The 25,860-nt window shown below is 30.1% G+C and overlaps 4 protein-coding genes across 4 annotated transcripts; 2 read left to right on the top strand and 2 right to left on the bottom strand.

Moving 5' to 3' along the window:
- Positions 1-148: 148 nt before the first annotated feature.
- On the bottom strand, positions 149-21,715 carry LOC115888849 (odorant receptor 43a-like). The gene is made up of 5 exons (XM_030908709.1): positions 21,222-21,715; positions 5,938-6,037; positions 3,784-3,888; positions 1,260-1,418; positions 149-874 (listed from the first exon to the last, which is right to left on the bottom strand). Exons 2-5 carry the CDS (start codon positions 5,983-5,985, stop codon positions 827-829), a joined length of 360 nt encoding a protein of 119 aa, XP_030764569.1. The 5' UTR covers positions 5,986-6,037; positions 21,222-21,715; the 3' UTR covers positions 149-826.
- Positions 21,716-21,868: 153 nt separating this feature from the next.
- LOC115888842 (probable ATP-dependent RNA helicase DDX27) lies at positions 21,869-23,869 on the top strand. Its single transcript, XM_030908699.1, has one exon. The coding sequence runs from the start codon at positions 21,957-21,959 to the stop codon at positions 23,811-23,813; it is 1,857 nt and encodes a 618-aa protein (XP_030764559.1). The 5' UTR covers positions 21,869-21,956; the 3' UTR covers positions 23,814-23,869.
- Positions 23,870-23,931: 62 nt separating this feature from the next.
- On the bottom strand, positions 23,932-24,533 carry LOC115888851 (cytochrome c oxidase assembly protein COX16 homolog, mitochondrial). The gene is made up of 2 exons (XM_030908710.1): positions 24,328-24,533; positions 23,932-24,204 (listed from the first exon to the last, which is right to left on the bottom strand). The coding sequence occupies exons 1-2, from the start codon at positions 24,453-24,455 to the stop codon at positions 24,024-24,026; spliced, it is 309 nt and encodes a 102-aa protein (XP_030764570.1). The 5' UTR covers positions 24,456-24,533; the 3' UTR covers positions 23,932-24,023.
- Positions 24,534-24,543: 10 nt separating this feature from the next.
- On the top strand, positions 24,544-25,735 carry LOC115888846 (probable tRNA(His) guanylyltransferase). Its single transcript, XM_030908706.1, has one exon. The coding sequence runs from the start codon at positions 24,693-24,695 to the stop codon at positions 25,629-25,631; it is 939 nt and encodes a 312-aa protein (XP_030764566.1). The 5' UTR covers positions 24,544-24,692; the 3' UTR covers positions 25,632-25,735.
- The last annotated feature ends 125 nt before the right edge of the window (positions 25,736-25,860 follow it).

Here is a 25,860-nt window from a genome sequence, read left to right as displayed (position 1 = left end):
AGTACTGAATGTAAACCGAGCGAGTCTCCATAGCTCAGCGCGTAGAGGTTCCGCCTATGAAGCGAGGATTCAGAGTTCGAGACCGGGTCAGGGTAAAAACTTTTATTTTATTTTCGTTTATATTCTGATAGTAAAGTATTAAATAATTCTGGTGATTCAAAAAAACAAATATTTAATACTTTACTATCAGAATATAAACGAAAATAAAATAAAAAAGTTTTTACCCTGATCCTGTCTCGAACTGTGAATCATCGGTTCGTAGTCGGAAACTTTACGCGCTGCGCTATAGAGAGTTATTCATTTATATTCAATACTAGAATTTAACGGACTAAATAAAAAAAATATGGATCTTCTTCCGATGCGCAGTAGTGAACGCAACGGGAATCGGCAGCCAGATGGGCCGCATGCTGTTCCAGAGAGCATAGTAAAAGATGTAAATAAGTATTCGGACTATTCAAAATTTGTATAGGATTTCCCATGTTTCCAACCCGGTATTTCAGTATTTTTATACTAGAACTGAGTCATTTTTAATTCATAAATAAAATTTTGTTTAGAAAATATCCTGTAGAAAAAAAAATACATATGTTTTTAAAAATACACTCTTTGAAAAACGTTTTTGGATTTTTTTTTATTAACCTCTCCTTTGCTTTGTTTTTAGGTTTGGATTTTCGATGTTTTTTAATTTTTCTATTTATATTGTATTGGTGTGTGCATGTAGTGAAGTTTAAAATGCAGATAAGCAATATAACTACAAAAAAGTATTAAATAAAAAAATGCAGAAAGTTTAAAGCTTGTAAAGTGTCACCATTCGATCATCCTCATCCAGCTAAACATTTTTTAGAAGCGTAAAATATGAATAAGATGTACGAAATATCTGAAAAAGAAAAAAGAATTCATAAATGTCTATGTGTAAGTATGAATTATTGAATTTTTAGTGTGAAAATTTCAATAAATTTATTGGATCGATACAAATCAGAGATTTAAACAAAAAAATATTGTTTTTAGACAAACTTTGTTATCTATTGGTTTAGATTATTGAATTTTAAGTCTATGATTTAGACAGAGACCGCACTAGAGCTATACAAACACATTTGTACAGCTTTAGTGTGGTTTAATAATATCAATCTTTAGGATTTATTGTAATAATTGAAAATGCTTATTGCCAGTTAGTTGTTCTAGTTCTTTTGTATATTATAAAAGTATCTCTAAAGTTCTGTAATACATGAAATATATATATATAGATAAATTGAAATACGTACTGTAAGTAAAACTCTAATGGACAAAGGAATTATTCTTCCAGCATATATAGTTAAAGGTTTCTGAAGAGATATTAAAAACATGACCATCGTTTTTCTGAAATTTAGGTCACAGTCTACCCAGAAAGGTATATTGGAAACTGCTCGAAGGACCATTTCGCTCTGAAACAATAAAAATACGTCACAAAACAAGATTCAGGTGTAGATGATAATAACGTTTTAAATTTTAAAGTTCTCGTCTTACAATCATTCTTCATTTTTATAAAGTGTATTGGATGTAGTAAAATAACGACAGCTATACAGGGTTGTTCACCACATACGACACGGAGTATTGTAGCTAAACGATTAGATTTTTACAAATTGTAAGTTTTGGGTTCGTTGAAGGACTATTAGAGCTACAATTTAAAAATATTTTTACAAGATACAGAGTGTCCCAAATAAGTAAAAAATATTATAGTTGTATTTTTTTAAATGGAACACCCTGCATATTATTCTATTTTTAGATTCTACGATTAAAATAAAGGCATATTTGATTAAGGTTTATCACACTTAAACCTTATCGTTTTTGAAATATTTTCAATTTTATGAAATTGCAGTAAACATTTTAAGGCTTCATTTCTCCAAGGGTATCAAGTTTTTAATACTAAATATTTACTGAAGATTATTTATTGATCAGATATTGTGTTGCAATAATAAAAATTCTACTACCTTATACAGAGTGTCCAAAAATTTATATTAAATAATTACTAGCTTTAAACGGCAATAACTTGTTTAATTTAAATATAACACTCTGTATATTTTACGTAAATTATATGCACAATTTAATTGTCTATCAAATTGTATTATACCATTTTTTACCCATCTCTTCAAGTTTTCGTAGAAAATGCATTTTCATATAATTTAGACCTCAGTTATCACTATACCCATGGAATATTGACATTTTAGATTATTTTTAAAGATGTAACAAATTTTCAAAGAGTACAGATACTAATATTGTCGATATAGTTCGCTTATTTCATTAAACAATAAAATAAAAACTGTTTAAATATTTTTTGTTAAAGAGGACCAATTAATATGATCCCAGTATTCAAACTACATTAATTGACTGTTTACGCTGATGAATAATTGCTCAAAAACTGAAAAACTGAATTTTGTGTGTGTATTAGACAGTGTGGTAAAAAGTAACACCTTATAAATTTTATTTCATTTCTTGACGAATGCTTATTTAAAAAAAAACAGACGTTCATTCATTAACTAATTTTTGGTCGGAAATAATGGTGGTATATTTAATTGGTATACTCTTTTACAAATATTTAAATAGTTTTTTTGTATACCAATGGGCTTGCAATATTTATCACCTGTACATTTTGTACATATATGTTGCTTTAAAAAAAATCTAAACTGTCAATATTCCATGGGTATAGTGATAAATGAGGTCTAAATTATAAGAAAATGCATTTTCTACGAAAACTTGAAGAGATAGGTAAAGAATGGTATAATAAAATTTGATAGACAATTAAATTGTGTATATGATTCACGTAAAATATACAGGGTGTTCCATTTAAATTAAACAAGTTATTGCCGATTAAAGCTAGTAATTATTTAATATAAATTTTTGGACACTCTGTATAAGGTAGTAATTTTTTTATTATTGCTACATAATATCTGATCAATAAATAATCTTCAGTAAATATTTAGTATGAAAAACTTTGATACCCTTGGAGAAATAAAGCCTTAAAATTTTTACTGCAATTTCATAAAATTGAAAATATTTCAAAAACGGTAAGGTTTAAGTGTGATAAGCCTTAATCAAATTTACCTCAATCGTAGAATACAAAAATAGAATAATATACAGGGTGTTCCGTTTAAAAAAATACAACTATAATATTTTTTACTTATTTGGGACACTCTGTATCTTGTAAAAATATTTTTAATTGTAACTCTAATAGTCCTTCAACGAACCCAAAACTTACAATTTATAAAAATCTAATCGTTTAGCTACAACACTCCGTGTCGTATGTGGTGAACAACCCTGTATAAGCTTCGGTTAAAATTACTTTGATAATTTGATCGGCGGATCCTAAGACGGAGAGGCCCTGCAAAATTTGGCTGAAATATGCGTGGGACCCTTAGTAAGTAAGCACTTTGAAGTTTACAAGAGGAAAAACTTTTTATTATCAACATTTTGAGAAAAATGCATTCATTCTATAATTTATATCTCTATAATTTACCAAAATTTATCAAAATCCTCTAAAGTCCTAAAAATCAATCTATGGGATGGATTTTTAGGACCTCAACCATTCGTTATTTTTTTACTTTTCTCTAAAACGGTATTGAAATTTGAAAAACGAGATTAACCTTTTTAAAGTAATCATTTTTTTTATAAAGAATGCATTTTCCTTAAATTTTTGTTAATAATAAAAGTTTTTCCTCTCATGAAAACGATCCGGGGATATACTATATATTATTTACAATTTAATACAAAAATTTACTTAATACAATTAATTTATTGAGCATCTTTTCTTACCTTCACTGTCATTTCTGTACCTAGCCAACAAAAGACTGATTGCTGAGTTAGTATACTTGTCATGAAAAACAGTAGATAAAAGAATTCACTACTGCCGATTTCAACCTAAAAATGTCATATATTTATTCTATATCTTTAAAAAGACAATCTACCACCAGAAAAACAGAATAGTTTAAAAAAATATATACAGGGTTGTCCGAACTGTATTCCGGAAACTTCGGCAGCATATTCTGCAGATAAAAGTAAGTAAAAAAGATCGTATAAATGTATGTCCTTAAATGATTAGTTTCGGAGAGATACAGGGTGTAGAAGTTTCATTTTTATTTCAATTTTTCCAAATAATTTCTGAAGTAAAGTCAATATTTAGATGAAAATTGGTATCTGGGAGTTTTTTGACATGAGAAATTTTGATTTTTTTATGTCAATATGACTCCTATTTGCAGGGGGCGCCACCTACATGTGTTTTAACTGTTTTTAAGAGTAATAACTACTACCTGTATAAAACTACTGGGTGAAAAAATATACATTTCCGTGATTTTTACGTCAAAAATATCCCTTGGTAAAAATGGCTACGAGCAACTGTTCTCCAGATATTTAGAATGGAAATAGTCAATACATGTCATTATTGACAAAAAATAAACATGTTGACTAAATAGTTACTAAACTGAAATCATAAATTTGAAATATTTTTGTGTCAAAAGTTCAACAGAAACTTTTTTATCATCATTTTTTCAAAGAAAAATTTATGATTAATTTAAAAAGTTCCCAAATTTATGTTTTTATGTAAATGACAACAGGTATTGATAATTTCGATTCCAAATATCTCGAGAACCATCATTACTCGCAGCGATTTTTACCAAGAGATCTTTTTTACGTAAAAAACGTCGTAAATGTATATTTTTTCACCCAGTAGTTTTATACTGGTACAGACACAAAGTTATTATTCTTCAAACTAGTTAAATAATATGTAGGTGGCGCCATCTACAAGTAGGAGTCATATTGACATCAAAATCAAATTTCTCATGTCAGAAAACTCCCAGACACCATTTTTCATCCAAATATTGACGTTACTTTAGAAATTATTTGAAAAAAATGAAAATAAAAATGAAACTTCTACACCCTGTATCTCCGAAACTAAGCATTTTAGCACATACGTTTATACGAACTTTTTTAGTTATTTTTATCTGCTGCCAAAGTTTCCGGAATATAGTTCGGACCACCCTGTATATTATAAAAAGACGATATTATCATCAAAACCTTTGAATAAGAAGACTAAGGAAGGAGCATATCAAAAATCTTAGGTACACCGCGATGGGCCTCAAATATGGCCGACTTAAATTCCGGTTTATCAGTGCCGTTCTAATTTTATTTACAAAATGTAAAACTATGATGTAGGGTAGACGTGGGGTAGACTCAATAATTTGTTATTTTATACGTTGTGAATAAATGTTGGTAGTTATTAAAATTGTTATAAAAATATATAATTCTAATAAAAATAGATAAGTTATAATAAGTATTTATTAACACAAACATCCGATACGCTACTGAAGCAGGTAAGTCAAATTAACGTGTCAAAATTCTTTGACATCTGATCTTTGACAAGTAGTAAATAAAAGCTAAAATGCAAAAAAAAATATATAATTTAGTTAATTTAAGTGAATTTCATAAATGATCGGTTTACTACACGTATGTATATTATACAGTCACTTACTAGCGAAAAGTTGTTCCATTATTTCACTCAATTTTTGCCGAGATCTACCTCACGCTACACAACCAACTATTTTAGAGTCTTTTTCGATAAATCGCGATAGTGTCACTGTTAATTTAAGTTCTGCCACAATTTCCATCTAGATTTGCTACCTTTATACAACTATCAGTAGTAGAATAAATAATAAATAACATAAAATAAGCTCCGTAAAGACTGACAAATCCACAAAATTTCAAATCAAATTCAAATGTGTCAAATGAATCGTCAAACAGAACTGTCAAAGATCCCCACCCTAGAGAGCTTTTTCCGCCCACCATGCATGAATACATGGATAGCATTATGCTCCTTCCTTAGTCTTCTTATTCAAAGATTAAAACAGATTCAGTCAGATATATTTTTTTCAAAATGTAATAGCAATAAATAGTAATACAAGAAGATATACTTACAAGTAATAGCTGATATAATATAGTACAAAATATAAAACATCCTGACATAAATAAAGCCAGAAAAGCAATATGATATACGTCTTCAATAGTTCTGGTCAATCTGAAAAAAAGTTATAGATAAAGACATATTAATAATCCAAAATACTTAACGTTTCACGAGGTATATCTCCTCCAGTCGTCAGAAGCAACAAAGAAAAAGAAAATAATTTATTAAAACGTGTGTCTAAATACCGTATGATCGAAAAAAACGGCGTCAGTGATGGCTATGAAATGAAGATCGCTGTCATTTTATATATAAATTTATATGGAAAATGTCATCGATCGTCATTTCCCAGCCAACTAGACATTTTAGTTTCTTAGCAGACACGCCCAAAGAATATACCAAGACAGGCACGTCTGTTAAAAATCGTTGACGTTCTGTTGAGAGGAGCAGATATACTTTTTGAAACACGAAGTATTTTATGTCGGTTAGCCATTTTTTTACTAGTATAAAGCCACTGACAAACTAGTTTCTAATTGAATTACACTCAGTAGTTTTTACAAAAAAAAATAACTTTTATTTTTCAGATTTCCCTTTCACTGGCCCTATTTTCAAGAAGTTGATTGGCATGAAAAAGACCCTAATGCCGAAGATAATATTGAAGACGGTGAAGATAGCGATGAAGAATTTACTCCTGCTGAAACTGCTTTACTCCTGTTTTGTGCTCTCCAGACAAATTGGACACTATGTGTATTTTTTATGTTTAACACTTTATTTTGTATTTATGTATGTACAAGCATTCTCTTTTTTATGTTATTTTTTAAATAAATGTTTTTTTCCTATTTTTTAGTCTTTAATTTGTTTCCAATATTTCAAATGTTTCAGGAAATATTTCCCGAAATTTTACAACACTACTTTTAACATTCCCTAAATCCTATTATATTTAACTTTTTACATGTGTTACCATGCATGAATATGGATACTTCTTAAATTTTTTAAGTACTCACGAAAGTATGTCCAACGAGACGACATCCAAAAAATGACAGAAAATAAAAACTGTTACTGTCAGGTATCGTCTTATTGGACAGACTTTATGGTGCGTTTAGACTTAAGCACGCACTTAAGCTCTCGGCTACGTTCAAATTAAAAGCTTATTTTTCGACGAATGAAGTGATCCATTTGTGCGCGCACAGCAGAGTTGTGTTGGCGAAAATAATGGATGACCAAGAAATAGTCGAGGCTGCAGTCATTGTTATGCACAGTTTAATTATTAAAAAGAAGAAAAATCGAAAACATCGTCGCTGGTGGCAAACCCAAATTTTTAGAAATCGATATATTTTACTGCAACAACTTAGTGTCTGAGGAGGGCTATGATCAGTTCAAAATCTTTACAAGAATGACCAGGCCTGACTTTGAATATTTACAAAATTTAATACCAAAAATTACGAACAAAAGATATAAATTTTAGAATAGCAATTTCATTAATATCGACATATTCAATATTAATTTTATTTACAAGGTCTTGCCAGGCGTTAGTTTTCTTTTATTTTTTAATAATACAAAGAATGTTTAACATCCCATAATATAGGCAACTTTTTATATTCTTCAATTAATAATAACGAAGATTCATTGATCCACTCCATAATTTTAATAAAGAAAACGAAAAAAAATCACACACGCACGCACGAACGCAGACAAAACAAATTGCCGGTGCAAACTGAGCCTTCGCGCCAAATACGTTTTAATTAAAATATACTGCGGCCTCCCCATAAGAGCAATGAGAGAATTTATGTCCCAGTATTGAAGGACAGAAGATCGAGTTTGACATAAGTCCATCCTTGTTCAGTAGATGGATGTAATGCACATGCGCCGAAATGCTACTTTTCTATTGGCCGAATGGTGTCGAGATGGTTTATCGATTTTATTTTTGGACGCGTCTTCGGCGTGGATTTTGTTTTCAGTTTGACTTGGGCAGTCGCCATTAGAGTTTTCTTTAACTTTCTGTTTTCCACGTATACTGTGTGTTTTGTTTTTAATCTTTGTGCGTTTATTGACAATTTTGTGATTTGTTTTAAAAAGGACTTTTGCTGTAGTTTAGTTAATAGAACAATGGAAATGGGCTACTGCTTCTTGTGTGGTAGAAGCCAACTAACCAAATTAATAATAGAAATTTTTCTCGATGTTCGTTTGTATCATGAAAGCAAAATTCAGAATGAAAGGATGTTAATATAGACAAAAAATATACTAAACTAATTTATTCAAAATCTAATTGTTTAAAAGCATTATATTTAGTCTTTACTATTTTAAAATAAAAAAAGACATTTTTTTTTTATTTTTAAAAAAAATAGAGATTACATAAGCTAATTTTAATGCTTACACAGTTACACACAACCTGTTCTTAATTGTAAAATTATTATTGTTTATTTTCATAATATAAAAAAGCAGTATTTACAATGCAACAATGTAAATAATTATATTTTTTGTATCTAGCTTTATTTATGTATAAACTTAATATGTACACACTTTTAGTTATATTTGTTTAATAAAAAATATGTTAATAATAAAAGAATTTACCTTTTGTTTCATTTTAAACCAGGACTGATGTTGATTATTGATCATAAATACATGGGCAGTAAAAGAAACAATAGACAGTAAAAAATGTACTGTTTATACTTTGTTTTTGCTGCCAATTTTTTAAGTCGAGTGAAATAGATATTTGGGGCAATTTGTAATACTAAGTTCTTAAGACAGTTCCTTAATTGAGGTTTTACTAAATTATTTTTTGAATTTTAAAAAAAAGTGAAATAGATATGCAATTTGTACTACGAAGTTTTTTAAGACAATTTCTTAAATAAATTGTGCGTTTACTAAATTATTTTTTGAATTAAAAAAAAAATATCGTACCTGTCACTTTTTTTCATTCGTTTTATTTAATAATAATTGTCTAACACAACCAAGTCTACTTAGAACGATATGATAATAAATATAAATGAGTTCATTAAAAAAATGGTCTGGATTAAAATTAGTACCTAAATAAGCAAAAAATATAAAAAAAAAAAAAAAAAAAAAAAAAAAAAAAAAAAAAAAAAAAAAAAAAAAAAATATATTTATTTCAGTAAATTTTCATAATAGTAAGTATAAAAGCACAAACTCTAAAACGACAATAATGAATCATGTATATTAAGATTTAACTCGAGTTTCAGTGAAAAACTATATGATATTTAAAATTATTTTAATACTTCAGAATACTTAATTTACATACCATAAAATAGGAGTTTTTACGACGCGGGAAGCCTATCTAGAAAAAGAATTTTAGAAATCAGCAATGGGATTCTGTAAACTCCGTAGCAAAAAATTTCTTATCGAGCCTTTGCTATTTGTATACGATTGATGTGTCACTAGACAGGGAAATGTTTACAGAATCGCACTGCAGATACCTATTACGCTACTAGGAGCCCCCATTGTGAGACAGATATAAAATAATTTTTATATACCTATTCCATAGCCTATTTTTTTAAATGTCTGCGTAATATTATAATAAACTTATTTTACGAGTAGAAGTATTGCACCAGCATCAAAATTAACACTACTTGTAAAAAACTGTTGCCCTTGAGTTGTAATAGATATTAACAAAAATAAAACATTCCGAAAATAACTAAATCGAAGATATCTGAAAAATTTTGGTTGAAAAAGTGTTTTGCCATAACATGTTGGATACGATTAAATATTTCTCAATGATAAATATAAGCGCATAATGTTACATTATCAAAGACTTTATTTGATTTCAGAATATTTAACAAAAAAACTATCCAATTTTTCGAAAGATTTAATTCAATTACACAGGCCGACAAAAAAAAAAAAAAAAAATAAATAAAACCAAAACAAACATATCATAATTGATTTGGAACTGTCCAATCAAAGTGCCTACAGATCGAGCAAGCGCAGAAAACCTCCTACCACACAAGAATAGACTTATGTAGGAAATGCATTGACATTCTATAGCAATCCTTCAACATCGGGACAGGAATTTAAGCGGTACTCTCCGTATATTTTATTAAAACGCATTGGGTCGCGCACACATAAAATCCCTTTGTGCACGGACCAAAAACCGACACCAGACGGCTCACGTTCGCGGCTGCTCGCGCACACACAAATTCAGAGTGAGCGTGCATCTCTCTCTTTCAATTGGTGTCCGAAAGTTTTTTAGTACGAAAAATTTGATTTATGGCGCCACCTACATGTGTTTTAACTGATTTGAAGAGTAATAACTTTTCGTTCGTACCTGTATAAAACTACTGAGTGAAAAAATATATATTTTCGTGATTTTTTACGTAAAAAATGTCTCTTGGTAAAAAACTCTACGAACAACCGTTCTCAAGATATTTAGAGTAAAAATAGCCAATACTTGTCGTTATTGAAAAAAATAAACATGTTGAGTAGATAAAGTTATTTGACTGATATATTTTGTATACATATATATATATATATATATATATATATATATATAAACTATATATATATATAATATATATAATATATATATATATTATATATATATATATATATATATATATATACTATATATATATATATAATATTAATATATATAGTATAATAATATATATATAATATATATATATGAAATTGAACAAATTCTTACAGCTTTTAGTTGATCATTAATAAATAATATTTTCTTGCCTTTAGCTGTGTATTTTTTCTGAATTTGCCCGAAAAATCGAAAGTAGAGATTTTTTTTTTTTTAATTAATTTTTTCTCTACATTTTCGATTTTTCGAGATTAGAAAAAATACACAGCTAAAGGCAAGAAATATTATTTATTAATATACACTACAGCTGTAATTGTTCATTTCATATATTTTTGAGCGGGCCGAAAAAACGCTCTTTACCATTTTTTGACGGGAGATGCACTAATATCTCACCGACACTTTACAACATCGTCTGTAGATATAGGAGAAGTTTTGCTTGCCGTATCGGTGAGAACCAGCCCCCGGACAGCCCACCTGATGAAGGGTAGGGCCCCGAAACCGGTTGTGGGATGGGCTGGTTCCCCCCTTTACGGACAGCAAAACAAATTTTCTTTTTTAACTTTTTATTTTTGTTTTTTTATTTAATTTTTTCTCTCACTTTCGTTTTTACGAAATTAGAAAAAATACACAGCTTAAAGGCAAGAAAAAAATATTATTTATTAATATACACTAAAGCTGTAAGAATTTTGTTCATCTCATATTTTTGAGCGGGCCGAAAAACGCTCTATTTTTACCATCTTTTGACGGAGATGCACTAATATCTCACCGACACTTTACAACATCGTCTGCTGATATAGAAGAAGTTTTCTTGCCGTATCGGTGAGAACCAGCCCCTGGACAGCCCACCTGATGAAGGTAGGCCCAGAAACCGGATGTGGGAGTGGAGCTTGGTTCCCCCTTTTACGACAAGCAAAACAAATTTTTCTTTTAATTTTTATTTTTTTTTATTATTTCTCTCTACTTTCGATTTTTCGAAATTAGAAAAAAATACACAGCACACAGCTAAAGGCAAGAAAATATTATTTATTATATTACACTAAAGCGTGTAAGAATTTTTTCATTTCATATATATATATATTATATATTTATATATATATATATTATATATATATATAAATATAATATATATATATATATATATATATATATATATATATATATATATATATATTATATATATATATTATATTATATATGAAATGGAACAATAATTATTCTTTTTTATTTATAAAGTAAGTGTATATTAAATAAATAATATTTTCTTGGCCTTTAGCTGTGTATTTTTTCTAATTTCGGAAAAATCGAAAGTTAGAGATTTTTTTTTTTTATTTTAATTTTTTCTCTACTTTCGATTTTTCGAAATTAGAAAAAATACACAGCTAAAGCAAGAAAAATATTATTATTTAATATACACTAAAGCTGTAAGAATTGTGTTCATTTCATGATATTTGAGCGGGGCGAAAAACGCTCTTTACCATTTTTTGACGGGAGATGCACAAATATCTCACCGACACGTTTTACAAACATCGTCATGTAAAAGAAATATAGGAGAAGTTTTGCTTGCCGTATCGTTGAGAACCAGCCCCTGGACAGCCCACCGGATGAAGGGTAGGCCCAGAAACCGGTTGTGGGAGTGGAACTTGGTTCCCCCCTTTACGCAAAACAATTTTCTTTTTAATTTTTTATTTTTTTTTTATTTAATTTTTTCTTACTTTCGATTTTTCGAAATTAGAAAAAATTACACAGCTAAAGGCAAAAAATATTATTTATTAATATACCATAAAGCTGTAAGAATTTTGTTCATTTCATATATTTGAGCGGGCCGAAAAACGCTCTTACCATCTTTTGACGGGAGATGCGCAATTACCGACACTTTACTACATCATCGGTTGATATAGAAGAAGTTTTGCTTGCCGTATCGGTGAGAACCCAGCCCCTGGACAGCCCAACTGATGAAGGGTATGCCCAGAAACCGGTTGTTGGAGTGGAGCTTGGTTCCCCCCCTTTACGACAAGCAAAAAAACATTTTCTTTTTAATTTTATTTTTTTTTTATTTAATTTTTTCTTCTACTTTTCGATTTTTTTCGAAATTTAGAAAAAATACACAGCTAAAGGCAAAAAGAAAATATTATTTAATTAATATACACTAAAGCTTAAAGCAATTTGTTCATTTCATATATTTGAGCGGGCCGAAAAACGCTCTTTAACATCTTTTGACGGGAGATGCACTAATATATCTCACCGACACTTTACAACATCGTCTGTAGATATAGGAGAAGTTTTGCTTGCCGTATCGGTGAGAACCAGCCCCTGGACAGCCCACCTGATGAACGGTAGGCCCAGAAACCGGTTTTGGAGCTTTGGAGCTTGCTTCCCCCCTTTACGACAGCAAAACCAATTTTCTTTAATTTTTATTTTTTTTTCATTTTAATTTTTTCTCTACTTTCGATTTTTCGGAATTAGAAAAAATACACAGCTAAGGCAAAGAAAAATATTATTTATTATTATATTATTATTATATATATATATATATTTATTATATAATATATATATAATATATATATAATATATAGTTATATCGATGGTCCTTCTCAAATAACGGCTTAAATTCACAATTACATAGTTTTTCAGGAGAGCATATTAAAGAATATGCGTTACACACTTTCTAAGTTTTTATGATATCAAAAATAAAATATATTCAAATTTTTCGTGTTGCTAAATTTGTTGCAGGGTACTTTTGCTAAGATATCATAAGAATGGTATATGAGAAATTTCAAAAAAAATTAGTTACTTTTTTTCGAGTTGTGTCATTGTTCACTCACAAAATCCTTCACTTTCGACTATAATCTTATCAACGTAACTTTTCTACAAAAAAGTGACAAAAAAAATTACAAAAAAAAATAAAAACTTTATTCTTAAAATACAACGAAAACAGGATTCACAATCACCAAATCACAAAAAAATGGAAAACTTATTTATCCTAAAATACAACAAAAGTTTCATATTACCCTTTGTAAATCTAAAGGCTGTTATAAAAGGAAGCATAAAATTTTTGTGGTATTATATTTTTTTCTTACTAGCTTCAAAAGACCATCTTTTTTCTTTTGATCCAAACCTACGGCTTATCATATAAACATTTTAAACTAAATGGTTCTCCTGCAGTAGCAGCTCCTCGAGTGTTTCGCTTTTGAGATAATACAAGGTCAATTTGCCGGTACTGTTCATCAGAGTATTTATACTTAAAAAATATTTTTTGTTGATTATTTTTTCTACTCGAAGTACAGCAATATCACTGGTACGAACTCCTTCGTTGCTCGAGTCTTTAAAGCCGCATGCTTTGATGTTGTTTGACAAATCTTTGAAATCCAAAAATGAGTCGTAACACAGTTCTTTTACTGCGTACGGCGATCCCTTCTTTTTTGCAGATCTCATAAGTGTTACATACTGTTGAGGAGTATAGATGGGCCCTCGCTTTAACGATTTGGTAATTTCTCGTTGGATGGTTGCATGGACACTATCACCTTCATTCTGTGTGTGACCTTTGACTAAAAAGTTGTGTGTTATTGAGTTTACAAACTTGAAGCTGCGGACGGCATACTCATACATCAGAAACACACACCGGTTCTTATTTTGTCCACAACAGTTGTCTGAATAGAATATAATATCAATCATTTGTTCCATTTTTGCAGCGTCCTCATCTAGTTGTGTGATATACAGCCAAAGACATGTCGCAATCTCATTAGCACCTCTTCTTCCTTGTGCCTCATCCCAAGTGTAACACTGAGCATTATTTGTTGCTAAATCACAGACAGTAAAGTTAAAGGCATTGATTTTTGACACGTAATAAAATGCCGAAGTATTTCCTCTGGGGCATTGCATGACTGCCTGAAGATCGTAAACTATAACTTTGAGTCTGTTATCTTCCTTTGCTTTTTTTTTGTCGTCTTCTTTTTGTCCTCGAGATAAAATTTTCTCTTTTTGATGCTCCTGATATTTTAACTCCAATGCGGCCTTTTCGTCTTCAACAGCATTTTCATATTGAGCACAGTCCTCGCATTGGTCCTTTTTAGGTTGGAAAAAGGACAATATTAAATTCCATTATGAAAAACTTTGGCATAAATTTGGTAGTTCGCAGGCTGTGTACTGTGTTGCATCTTCCAAAGCTCGACAAAGTCTCTATATAGGTCCATGATTGTCCGCCCTCCTTCTATGTACTCCTTCTTCGTGTCTTTACGACAGTAATGACTCTCCATCCTAGGTATGGAATTGATGTGCTCCTTAATGGCTTGCAGAACTTCGGATCAGTTTTTCTGTGTTTCTCATGTTTTCCCCTGCAGTCAAGACCAATCATACCAGAAGCGGATGAACCCTTCTTCTCGAGTACTGTTCTCAGAAATCCGCGACGTTATTGCAATGGTATTTTTGAAGAAAAATGTTTGAAACTCTAGTTTTTGTTCCATTTATCGTTATAATTAAAAAAGAAATTATTGGGCTTCCGGTTACTGTTCTCTCGTTTATATTGATATCTAGGCTCAATCGCTTGCATGCAAGATGAAACAAACTCGCGTTGTCTTTGTAAGTCGCCAGTCTTCCAAAAGTCATCAAAAACTGCCTTTCGCTGATCCTCCGGAACCTTTGTAGGACATTTGTGACGGCACTTTTTGTCATTACACACTGCGCCAAGTGCTTTTGCTTTCACTACTTTTTCACTCTTAGAAATGTACTCTTTCCCGCTATTCCTCAGTCGTTTCGCCACTGACCTTTTCCATAGGCCAATGTGGCTTTTTCTCTTTCTAGCAAGATCTGTACCCTTGTGTCCATTCGATGAATCACCAGTGTCACTTTCATCCGAGCTCTCGGCGCCAACTAATGATGAAGCACCTTTTTCTGTTTTTGGTAAAACATAAGTTTTATCTGCAATATCATCGTCGTCATCCTCTGATACAGATGAGGTAGATGAGGAAGATGAAGATTTAGACGAACTGTCAGAGGAACTATCACTAGATGAACTTCCAGACGAACTCTCAGAAGGATTTTTTATTGCTGGTGCACCCAAAACTACTTGCTTTTCTGAAACTGAAAAAAATAAATGTGCATAAGTTTTTCAAAAACATTTAACTTTAACTATTCGTTTACCATTTGCATTTGGTTCAGCAACCACATGATATTCACATACATTTAGTAGGGGTTGAATTTTTTTTTTTGATTTCCATATTATCAATAATCAAATGCCCACCGCTTGGAATGGCATTGTCTGAAATAAATATGCAAGAAAAATCCCTATTAATGATTGAAAGAAACTATATTATTTTTAAATAAACAAAAATACGAGAGCGGAAATTATAATTATTTTTGTTTACGCGTTTTTATCAGTTCGGTCCAGCAATAAAGCTATCTCTGATGGATTTGGGAAGTTCTCCTTCTCTTCAGGTGTTTGCAGATTGGTGTCGTCTTTCTCAAACGGTTCAATCGTGAAGGATATAGAATTTTCTTCCGGGTCTTCCCTCCGATTTGCTAAAGCTTGCAAAATCTTGTCTCCTCGCGTCGGTAGACGGCGACCGTCTCGTAACATCGTTATAATCTAAACGGAATGAAGAAACTTTACTAACTTAACGACATAAATCAAAATGAAACGTGAATATACAACCGAAAATAATAACGAATATCGACACAATAAACTGTTATGCCAACCATGCTTTTTTATTCAATCGAAAATTTGCACTTACCTTATTAACAATAAGGACTTAAAACGAAATATGTCTCCTATTTTCACTAGAAAACTTGATTCTCAAGTCGGTGGTTGCTTCATATGGAAACAACGACACAACACCAAAATAAGTCTCTGCTTTCACAAATTAAAAAATATTAATTTAAATAAAACTTTAGCAAAAATTAGGAGTGATTTTGAAAATTAAAGTCGTTTTCACAATAAAATAACCGCCTACAAAAAGTGCCCACAATGTGTAATTTTTTGATTTTATGCCACTATTACCGAAAACTAATACATCACCCTATAATTGTAGCGTCACAACTGTGAGATGTGTCGCTATTCAGTAGGCGTTAGAGCGAATGTCATATTTTGGCCAAACGACACAACTGCGCCCTCTATTAGTAAAACTCGTAATTCAAGAAATGTCGGTATTGCACATCATAGATATGGTTGATATAATAGTAATCCGCCATTAAACCAGATAAATCTCTCAAAATTTTGAATTGTGCCGTTATTGCAGAGGACCATCGATATATATATAGTATTATTATATATATATATTATATATATATATATATATTCATATATATATATAGTATATATATATATATAATAATAATATAATAATAAACAAATATTTTCACACATTATATTTAATTTATATTATTTTTTTCTAATTTCGAAAAATATATATTATATATATATATATAGTATATATATATATATATATATATATATATAAATATATATATACTATATATATATATATATATATATAAAAAGAAGAAAAAACGGCTCAGCCCTCAACAACTCGCAACCGCACACACCAGTGTACACCAGTGCAGACACGCACACCCACACACTCACACAACCACACCTACACTAGTGCACACTGATGTAACTGCCTTCAGGCTTCATCAGTACGGTAAGGATTCAGGAAGCGAAGAAACCGATCCCAAATCACAAAAATCCAGGAAGCAAACGATGCAACGAGGCACCGTATGCAACCCAGGAGATGGAAAAAAAATTTGATGAAGGAACGAAAATAAATGATGGGAAAAAAAAGGAGCAAACGGGAGCCTAAAGCCCCAATTTGCAGCCAAGAAGTGCGGTTGCGAGTTGTTGAGGGCTGAGCCGTTTAATCTTTTTTCTTCTTTTTTTATACATTTCCCTCACTATTTCTTTCTCTTTTATATAATACTTATATCATTATACTATATTATAATAATTATAATATAGATATATATAATATATATATATATATATATATATATATATATAATAATATATACTATATTATATATATTATATATATATAATATTATATATATATATATATATAGATATATATAATACTATTATATTATATATATATATATATATATATATATATATATAATATATAATAATATATAAAATATATATAAAAAATATGGTGCCGATGTTTCTCGAATACAATTCGAACCACCCTGTATATTAATGAAATATAAGAGTCTAATTTAATCTGATATAAACACATTGGACATTTGTAGATATTATGCAGGATGTCTCAAAATTCTATTGACCTAAATGGAGGCAAAATTTCGCAGAAAATATTTGAAAGTTGAATTTGAAAAAAATTGTTTTCATTTGAAATTTGAAGTTGTTTTTTTTTCAAACAGTATACCTGTAAAAGATGGTTGGTTTCGAAGCTTCTTATAATTTCCTGTACAGTTCCCATATTGAAAAACAGACTGATTGTTTTAACCAGAGTAGTCAAAAACGTACAGACTATATACAAACTTCCTGTAATTTCTTTAATGTTACCCAATTGCAAAATAATATAAACAATTTGTGGCAAAATAAAAAATAGAATTATAGCAAAACCAAAACAAGTGTACAAGAAATAAAGAGTTTTAAATTTTGATTTTTCTGACAAACTCCAAAAACCGAGACACAGAAATAATTTCTCATTTTTTGAAAACATTTTCTAAAAGTTAGTCAATATAACCGAACTAATTCAAGACAATATTTTTGTTTTATTATGTTATTTTTATATTGAACCGGAATTATATAGTCTGGCAGCAAACCAGTTAAATCACAAAAATTATATTTCTATACCAGTCTAAGTTTTATTACATGCTTTATAGCTATTCATTAATATCAATATTTCATATCTATTATACAGGGTGTTTCAAAAAACATGTGCCATTTCCCGTGCTGACATTCCTCATGTAAATATAAGATTTATTTTTCAAATCAACATAGGTCCTATTCTGCTTTGTTCCGTAGATACAGTGAGTTAAAGTCTTTTTTTTTAATTTATTATAATTTTTTTAAGTGTTTTTAGCGATTTGAATGAAATTTTGAAGGTTAAAGTTACTATAAGTGCTACATATTTTAATGCCAAAAACAAGTGTCGATAGATTTACCAGAGACGTGCATATGGGTTATTACTGGAATATTTTTCTTAAAAACATTCGCTAAAAGCACTTGGAAGAAAATTATAATAAATCGAAAAAAAGTTAAGTTAAGACTTTAACACCCTGTAGCTAGGAAACAAAGCAAAATCGGACCTATGTTGATATGAAAAATAAATTTTATTTTTCACAAGAGATGGTACATGTTTTTTGAAACACCCTGTATACATGGTGGTCCAAAAAAAAAGATTAGTTTTATTAAAATTGTTTTTATAAATATATTTGTAATAAAAATTAATAAGTTATAATAATTTTTTAATAACAAAAATATCAGATACGCTACCGAAACACAAAAGTCAAATTATTACAACTTTTTGTTTTATTTTTATTTGCAGAATCATCCACCGAAGTTTTAGATATACTATTTTTTTGACACCCTGTATATTTTTGAATGTATAAAATTTTTATAGGCCTGAATTATACTATCACGAACCTACCAATTTTCAAAAATTATGTTTTTATTTTAGCGTTTAGTTTATTATATGCCTAAGCTTTTATTGTTTGCTTTTTCTTTTCAAGCGTTTATTATAGTAATAGATCCCTGTTTGAGGTAATACTGTTGAATATTACCATAATTAATTAGTAATATCATGTAAGATTATAGTTGGGGGTATCATGTAAACCTTAATTTATTATTTATATCCAATAATAACAAGAACTTTTTTCTATCTCCATTAAATATTAGAATTGAATTAATCTCCATTGGCGTACCAGTGTATATTTGGCTCTAAAAGTTTTTAGAGCCAAATATAGACTGTTTTTTTTTATGAAAACACACTTTCTGGTAATTTTTTCACTTTTTTAAAATGAGTGGAAGGGGTTGAAATAAACTACCCCTATCATTCTTGTTAACGAAATTTAAAGAAAAATCTTATCAAACACATGCAAAAAATTAAAATAGATAGTTAAAATTAATTTAGATAGTTTAGTTTGTTTAGAAGCTTTTTTATCTCTTGTGTTTTTTTGATAAAACTCACCGATTTGAAATTAAAAAATAAAATGTAAAGCATTACATGTCAGAACAAAAAACATTTTTAGATTAAGAATCTAGTGATAATAACGATAATAATAATCATCTAGATAATAACGTATTGCAGTAGAGTAATGTCAAATAAAATAATATTAGGAACATCCTAAAAAGTAACAGCGGCCGACTAGATTTTTTCCTAAAAAAATTACAGCAGCCTACTAGATTCTTTATCAGAAAATGTTTTTTGTCCTGGCATGTAATGCTTTACATTGTATTTTTTAATTTCAAATCGGTGAGTTTTATCAAAAAAAATACAAGAGATAAAAAAGTTTCTAAACAAACTAAACTATCCAAATTATTTTTTTTGCATGTGTTTGATAAGCTTTTTCTTTAAATTTCGTTAACAAGAATGATAGGGGTAGTTTATTTCAACCCTTTCCACTCATTTTAAAAAAGTGAAAAAAATACCAGAAAGTGTGTTTTCATAACAGTAATGCTTCCATAAAATTTTATTAGTCTATCGCTTTTCGTTTTCAAGATAAAAAATAAAAACATTATTTTTCCGCCATCTTTGTACCGCGATATCTCCCTAATGGTTGACTTTTGACCCAACGTTTATGAAGCAAACTACCCTTTATTTTGAACAAGGAATCACCCCCTGAAGTTTTTCGCATTTGTTTTGAAACACCCTGTATATGTTTTACATAAAAAATAACAGCCATCTTCATTTCATAGCCATCGCTGACTTTTTTCGATTGTATTATATTTATTACTAAACATTTTTCTTTTTTTTCAGATATACAGGGTGGCGTCTCTCATACTCATACGCCGCGAAGGCTCCAAGGAGAACGACAGTTTGTATTGAAATTAAATTTTGTGAGCATATGTAAGTTAATTCGGAGCACTTTTTAAAAATATAGAGAGTTCTACAGAGTATCCCCCAAAAAAGGTACATATACCGGAATAATATGCTGGGTGTTCTATTTAAAATATACTCCTTTATTTTAAATAGAACATACTTGCTTTTAAAAGTGGCTAATGTTCGATATTCTCCATCTATTGAAAAAATAATATACAGGGTGTCCCATTTAAAAAAACAAAGAAAAATTATTGTATATTTTAGAAAGTTTGGCGTAGAATTTTGGACATCCTGTATGATTTACGATTTCCATATTTATAGCAAAGTAAGTACAGACCATCTAGAGTAAATATCTAATACAGTTTTGATATCAGGACAGTTCTTGTATTATTAATAATTTATCTTCGCCATTTTGTCAAGTAAAAATACAATAATAATTATTAACATCTGGGTACTTTAAATTTATTATACAAAGGATAATTATTGAATATCGCATGATCCAATAAAAACAGCGTCAGCGATGGCTACGAAATGAAGATCGCTGTCATTTTAAATGTAAAATTATATGGGAAATGTCGTCGATCGTCATTTCCAAAAGCCAACTGGACGCCGTTTTTTCGATCATACGGTACATTCCAATATAGAAACACTCAATTTAATTAATAAATAAAAACGGTCTGCTTTTACAGACTGTGGCCAACTATTTAATGGAAAAATATCAAAATAATTTAATAGTCTTGTATTATGTTTACACACTTACCTGCCAAATGTAATTCCAGAAGTTTTCTTATATCAACACTTTGTCGGCTTCAACATATCCACTATTTTGAAATTTTATAATTTTTGAGGAATTGCGCAGTTAATTGACATTTTTCCACAATGTTATTATGTTATTATATAACAAATAGGTGGAGAATTTAATTTTCTACAACTTTTATATAAATAATTTTGTAAAAAATAATTATTTCCTGTATTAATTAACAAAAAGTGTTTAAAATCAGGAGATAAACGTGATATTTTCATAATTCCTGTAAAATAATTTAAACATAAAAGTTGTTAATAAATTGAAAAAATCAAGTTTGCTTCCTTAATTGTTAGTTAGCGTGTATTCTTAATCTATGGTATGTATGTATCTAAAATAAGAATGAGGTAAATAGATCCAACCCTGGAAATCATATAAAAAAATTATCCACTTTAATTTTTAAAGCCCAAATGATGTTAAAGTCACGATTCTGTTCATAAAGAGAAAACAAAATAAGTAAATAAATACGTTTCTTTAATCTTTTACAAATTTTTGCATGTAATGTAATATAAATTTGTTACAATTCAGAATCATCATATACGATCACTGAAAATATATCGATACGATACCCTCATCTCTATTTACCCGCATGCGATACCTGTCATCTGTCATTTATTTTAGGTTAGGTTAATTTTGTATTTTGGAAATGTGTATGGTATTTTTTTACTAAAGATTTGATTTCTTTGATTTACAATGACATCAAATTCATATACCGATATAATTCGTACCATAAAAGATGACGAAGATGTCGAAGATTTTTCCGAAAACTCGGACGTTGAAGTAGAATTCCAGCCTTCCAAGCAAAGTAATAAAGAGAAAAAGGATTTCGATACTGCCTTTAAATTTGTGTCATCAGTGAACGAATACAACACTGATTCTTGGAACGATTTAAAGAAATATATCAAAAGGAAAGCAAAGTCAAAGACAGACGATAAAATTAAGAAGATCCTTAATACAGAAATAAATGAAGAAGATATAAAAGATGAAGATGAAGACAAATCAGATTCCGAAGTATCTATATCAGATGACGAATTGAAACACGACAAAATAAAAGAGAAAAAGGACAAGAAGAAAAAGAAAAAACACCCTTTGCAAGAGGATTTCTTTGATGATAGCATTAATGTAAACACCGACCACTCCAGTTTTTATGAAATGAACTTGTCAAGACCTTTATTAAAGGCTATCACTGACATGAAGTTTGTTCATCCCACACCTATACAAGCCTCCACTATCCCTATAGCTTTACTAGGCCGTGATGTTTGTGGTTGTGCTGCTACAGGTACCGGTAAAACAGCCGCTTACATGTTACCAACTTTAGAAAGATTACTATACAGACCTTCAGGAGGCACTTCAGTAACCAGAGTATTAGTTTTGGTGCCCACACGTGAATTAGGTGTCCAAGTGTATCAAGTATCTAAACAAATCTGTCAGTATACCGATATACAGATAGGTCTAGCCGTAGGCGGGTTGGATCTAAAAACTCAAGAGAATGTTTTGAGAAAGAACCCTGACATAGTGATTGCTACACCAGGACGGCTTATCGATCATTTAAAAAGTACTCCAACATTTGGTTTGGAGTCAATCGAAGTTTTGATTTTAGATGAGGCCGACAGAATGTTGGATGAATATTTTGCTGAGCAAATGAAAGAGATCATTAAGCAGTGTTCCAGAACGAGACAGACTATGTTATTTTCCGCTACAATGACTGATGAAGTGGAAGATTTAGCTGCTATGTCTTTAGTTAAACCTGTTCGTTTATTTGTGGATAGTAACAAAGATGTGGCATTTAATTTAAGGCAAGAATTTATAAGAATTAGAGCTGGTAAAGAAGGGGACAGAGAACCAATCCTAGCTGCTTTGGTATGTAGAACTTTCCGGGAGAGCTGTATGATTTTTGTTCAGACAAAGAAACAAGCGCACCGTATCCATATTTTGCTTGGTCTACTTGGATTGAAGGTTGCAGAACTTCATGGGAATCTTACCCAACCGCAGAGACTGGATGCCCTTGAAAAATTCAAAAATAAATCAGTTGATATTCTTGTAGCTACAGATGTTGCTGCTAGAGGATTAGATATATCGGGAGTTCAAACTGTCATTAATTTTGTAATGCCTGCGGTAGTTGAGCAGTATATTCATAGAGTTGGAAGGACTGCTCGAGCTGGTAGAGCAGGAGTATCTGTGAGTTTGGCTGGTGAACAGGAAAGGAAAATCGTGAAAGAAATTATAAAAAAGGCCAAAAACCCAGTGAAGAGCAGAGTTATTCCGCCGGATATTGTAGATAAATATCGACAAAAGTTGGAAAAATTGGAGACTCAAATTGAGCAGATTTTAAATGAGGAAGAAGAGGAGAGACTACTAAACAAAGCAGAAAATCAGGCTAATAAAGCACAAAAACTACTGAAAGGTGAAAAGGAACCAGTGAGGCCCTGGTTTCAAACAAAAAAGCAGAGAAAACAGGAACAAGAAAAATTAAGCTTAAGCAAGAAACGAAAATCACATTTCGCAGAGCCTGTAAATGGAAAAAAAAGGAAGGTGAAAGTGAAGAAATAGAGTAGGCAACTTAATTTAAATGTATTAATTAATGCTTAATAAATTTATATTGTTAATTTATGTTTCAATTAAAACCTTTGTATAAAAAAACGTAGAGGTAAGTATTTACACAACCAAGAACAAAAAAAAATATTTTATTATACAATCCTACCAGACTAGAAGAACTAATATATTACAGGTAAGTATATACAAAAATTTGTTTTTGTAAATTCATACTTCATCTTTCTCTTCCCATGGCCGGGGACCTCTTACTTGTTCCCAGTTGTCTATATCCATATTCTTAATTTTTTCATATTCGCTTTCGAGAGTAACTTCCCCAGGTTTTTTCATATCTATTCCAAGTTTCTTGGCCTCTTCATAATTGACTGCTGATACGTTTCTAAACTGGTAGCTACAGCAAAGAAAAAAGCATAAGATTGATTTAATTACAATAAGGAAATTTTAAATACCTATAATAAATAATAAAAAAACTAAGTTTTAAATGCTTTAAAAATAAATATATTATGAACCTTACCGCAAGTTTGTAAATTCTTTTAAACCGAATGAACCTCCCAACATTAAAAGTAAAAAAGGAACACCATATTTTACTGATCTCTTTTTGAGAAATTTAGATATATTAATCTTAAAAGGTAAGTTATTCATATTTAAATTATTACTGTTTAATTTTTAAAATTCATAATTCCACAAAAACTGTGGTTAGAAATTAATTACCTTGTCAAATCATCGCCACAGAAGAAAGTATACATTTTTAAATGCGATAAAGTCGATACAAAATGTTCATCTCTATATCCTCCAATTAAGCTGTGGTGCTATGGTTAAACCTGTTTTGTTTTGTTTTGTTTTTTTTTCATTAAATTTTAACCTAAATCTCACACTGCTATGGTATTTTTTTTGTTTTTAAAAAATATCCAGTATTTTTCTCAATTCAGAATATTTACAATATCAAAAATGGCAAAAAGCAAGTTCGAATACGTAAGGGGCTTTGAAACAGAAGACTATCTTTTACCCAACTGTTGGATAGTTGTTAGAATCGATGGTAAAGACTTCCACAAGTTCTCGAAGAAGCACAATTTTGAGAAACCAAACGATCGACGAGCACTTAGCCTGATGAACAGAGCTGCCGTTTCTGTGATGGAAGAATACAAAGATGTGTTGTTGGGATATGGTCAAAGTGATGAATACTCTTTCGTTATTCGTAAAGACTCTACGATATATAATAGAAGGAGAAGTAAAATAACAACGTATATTAGTAGCCTGTTTTCATCCTCGTACGTGTACTATTGGAAAGATTATTTTAACGATATAAAATTGAAGTATCCACCATCTTTTGATTCTCGGTGCATACTTTATCCAACCAACGAGAATCTAAGAGATTATTTGAGTTGGAGGCAGGCAGATTGTCACATAAATAACCTTTATAATACTACGTTTTGGGCGCTAGTTTTAAAAGGAGGCCTAACTAATGCCGAAGCCGAGAAAAGACTTTGTGGGACACTTTCTAGTGATAAAAATGAGATTCTGTTTAGTGAATTTGATACAAACTATAATAACGAAGCGTTAATCTATAGGAAAGGAACGATACTGCTTAAGAAGAGGATTAAGCACCCGACAACTGGGAAAAATAGACTTGTTATATATCCTCTACACGAAGATCTGATTCAGGATGTGTTTTGGAGGACAAACAGTGAAATTTTGGAGATTAAGAGTTGTGGTTTCTATGAGGTTTCGCAAGACATTGAATTGCCAGATCTTGTCCTGACACAGTTACATAGTTTTAAAAGTTCAGAATTATCAGATAAGAGTGAAAAAATATCATGACTATTTTTGTTTTAAATTAATAATAGTAATTATATGTTTTTTACTTGTTTCTATGAAAATAATGTATAAATATGTTAATAAAATTTTAAATTTTAATTTAAACAGTACCCAGCAAATACATAATTTGGTGATAACATAAATTTATATAATTTAAAATATAAACTTCTATACCTATATATCTCTGGTCAAAGTTCGTTGTCTCTCCATATCTCTGGTACGCCAAAGTCCA

The sequence above is a fragment of the Sitophilus oryzae genome, unplaced genomic scaffold, assembly GCF_002938485.1.
Source record: "Sitophilus oryzae breed Bouriz unplaced genomic scaffold, Soryzae_2.0 scaffold_808_pilon_pilon, whole genome shotgun sequence".
In the NCBI taxonomy this organism is placed as follows: Eukaryota; Metazoa; Arthropoda; class Insecta; order Coleoptera; family Curculionidae; genus Sitophilus; species Sitophilus oryzae.
This window is presented reverse-complemented; position numbering and strand designations above follow the sequence as displayed.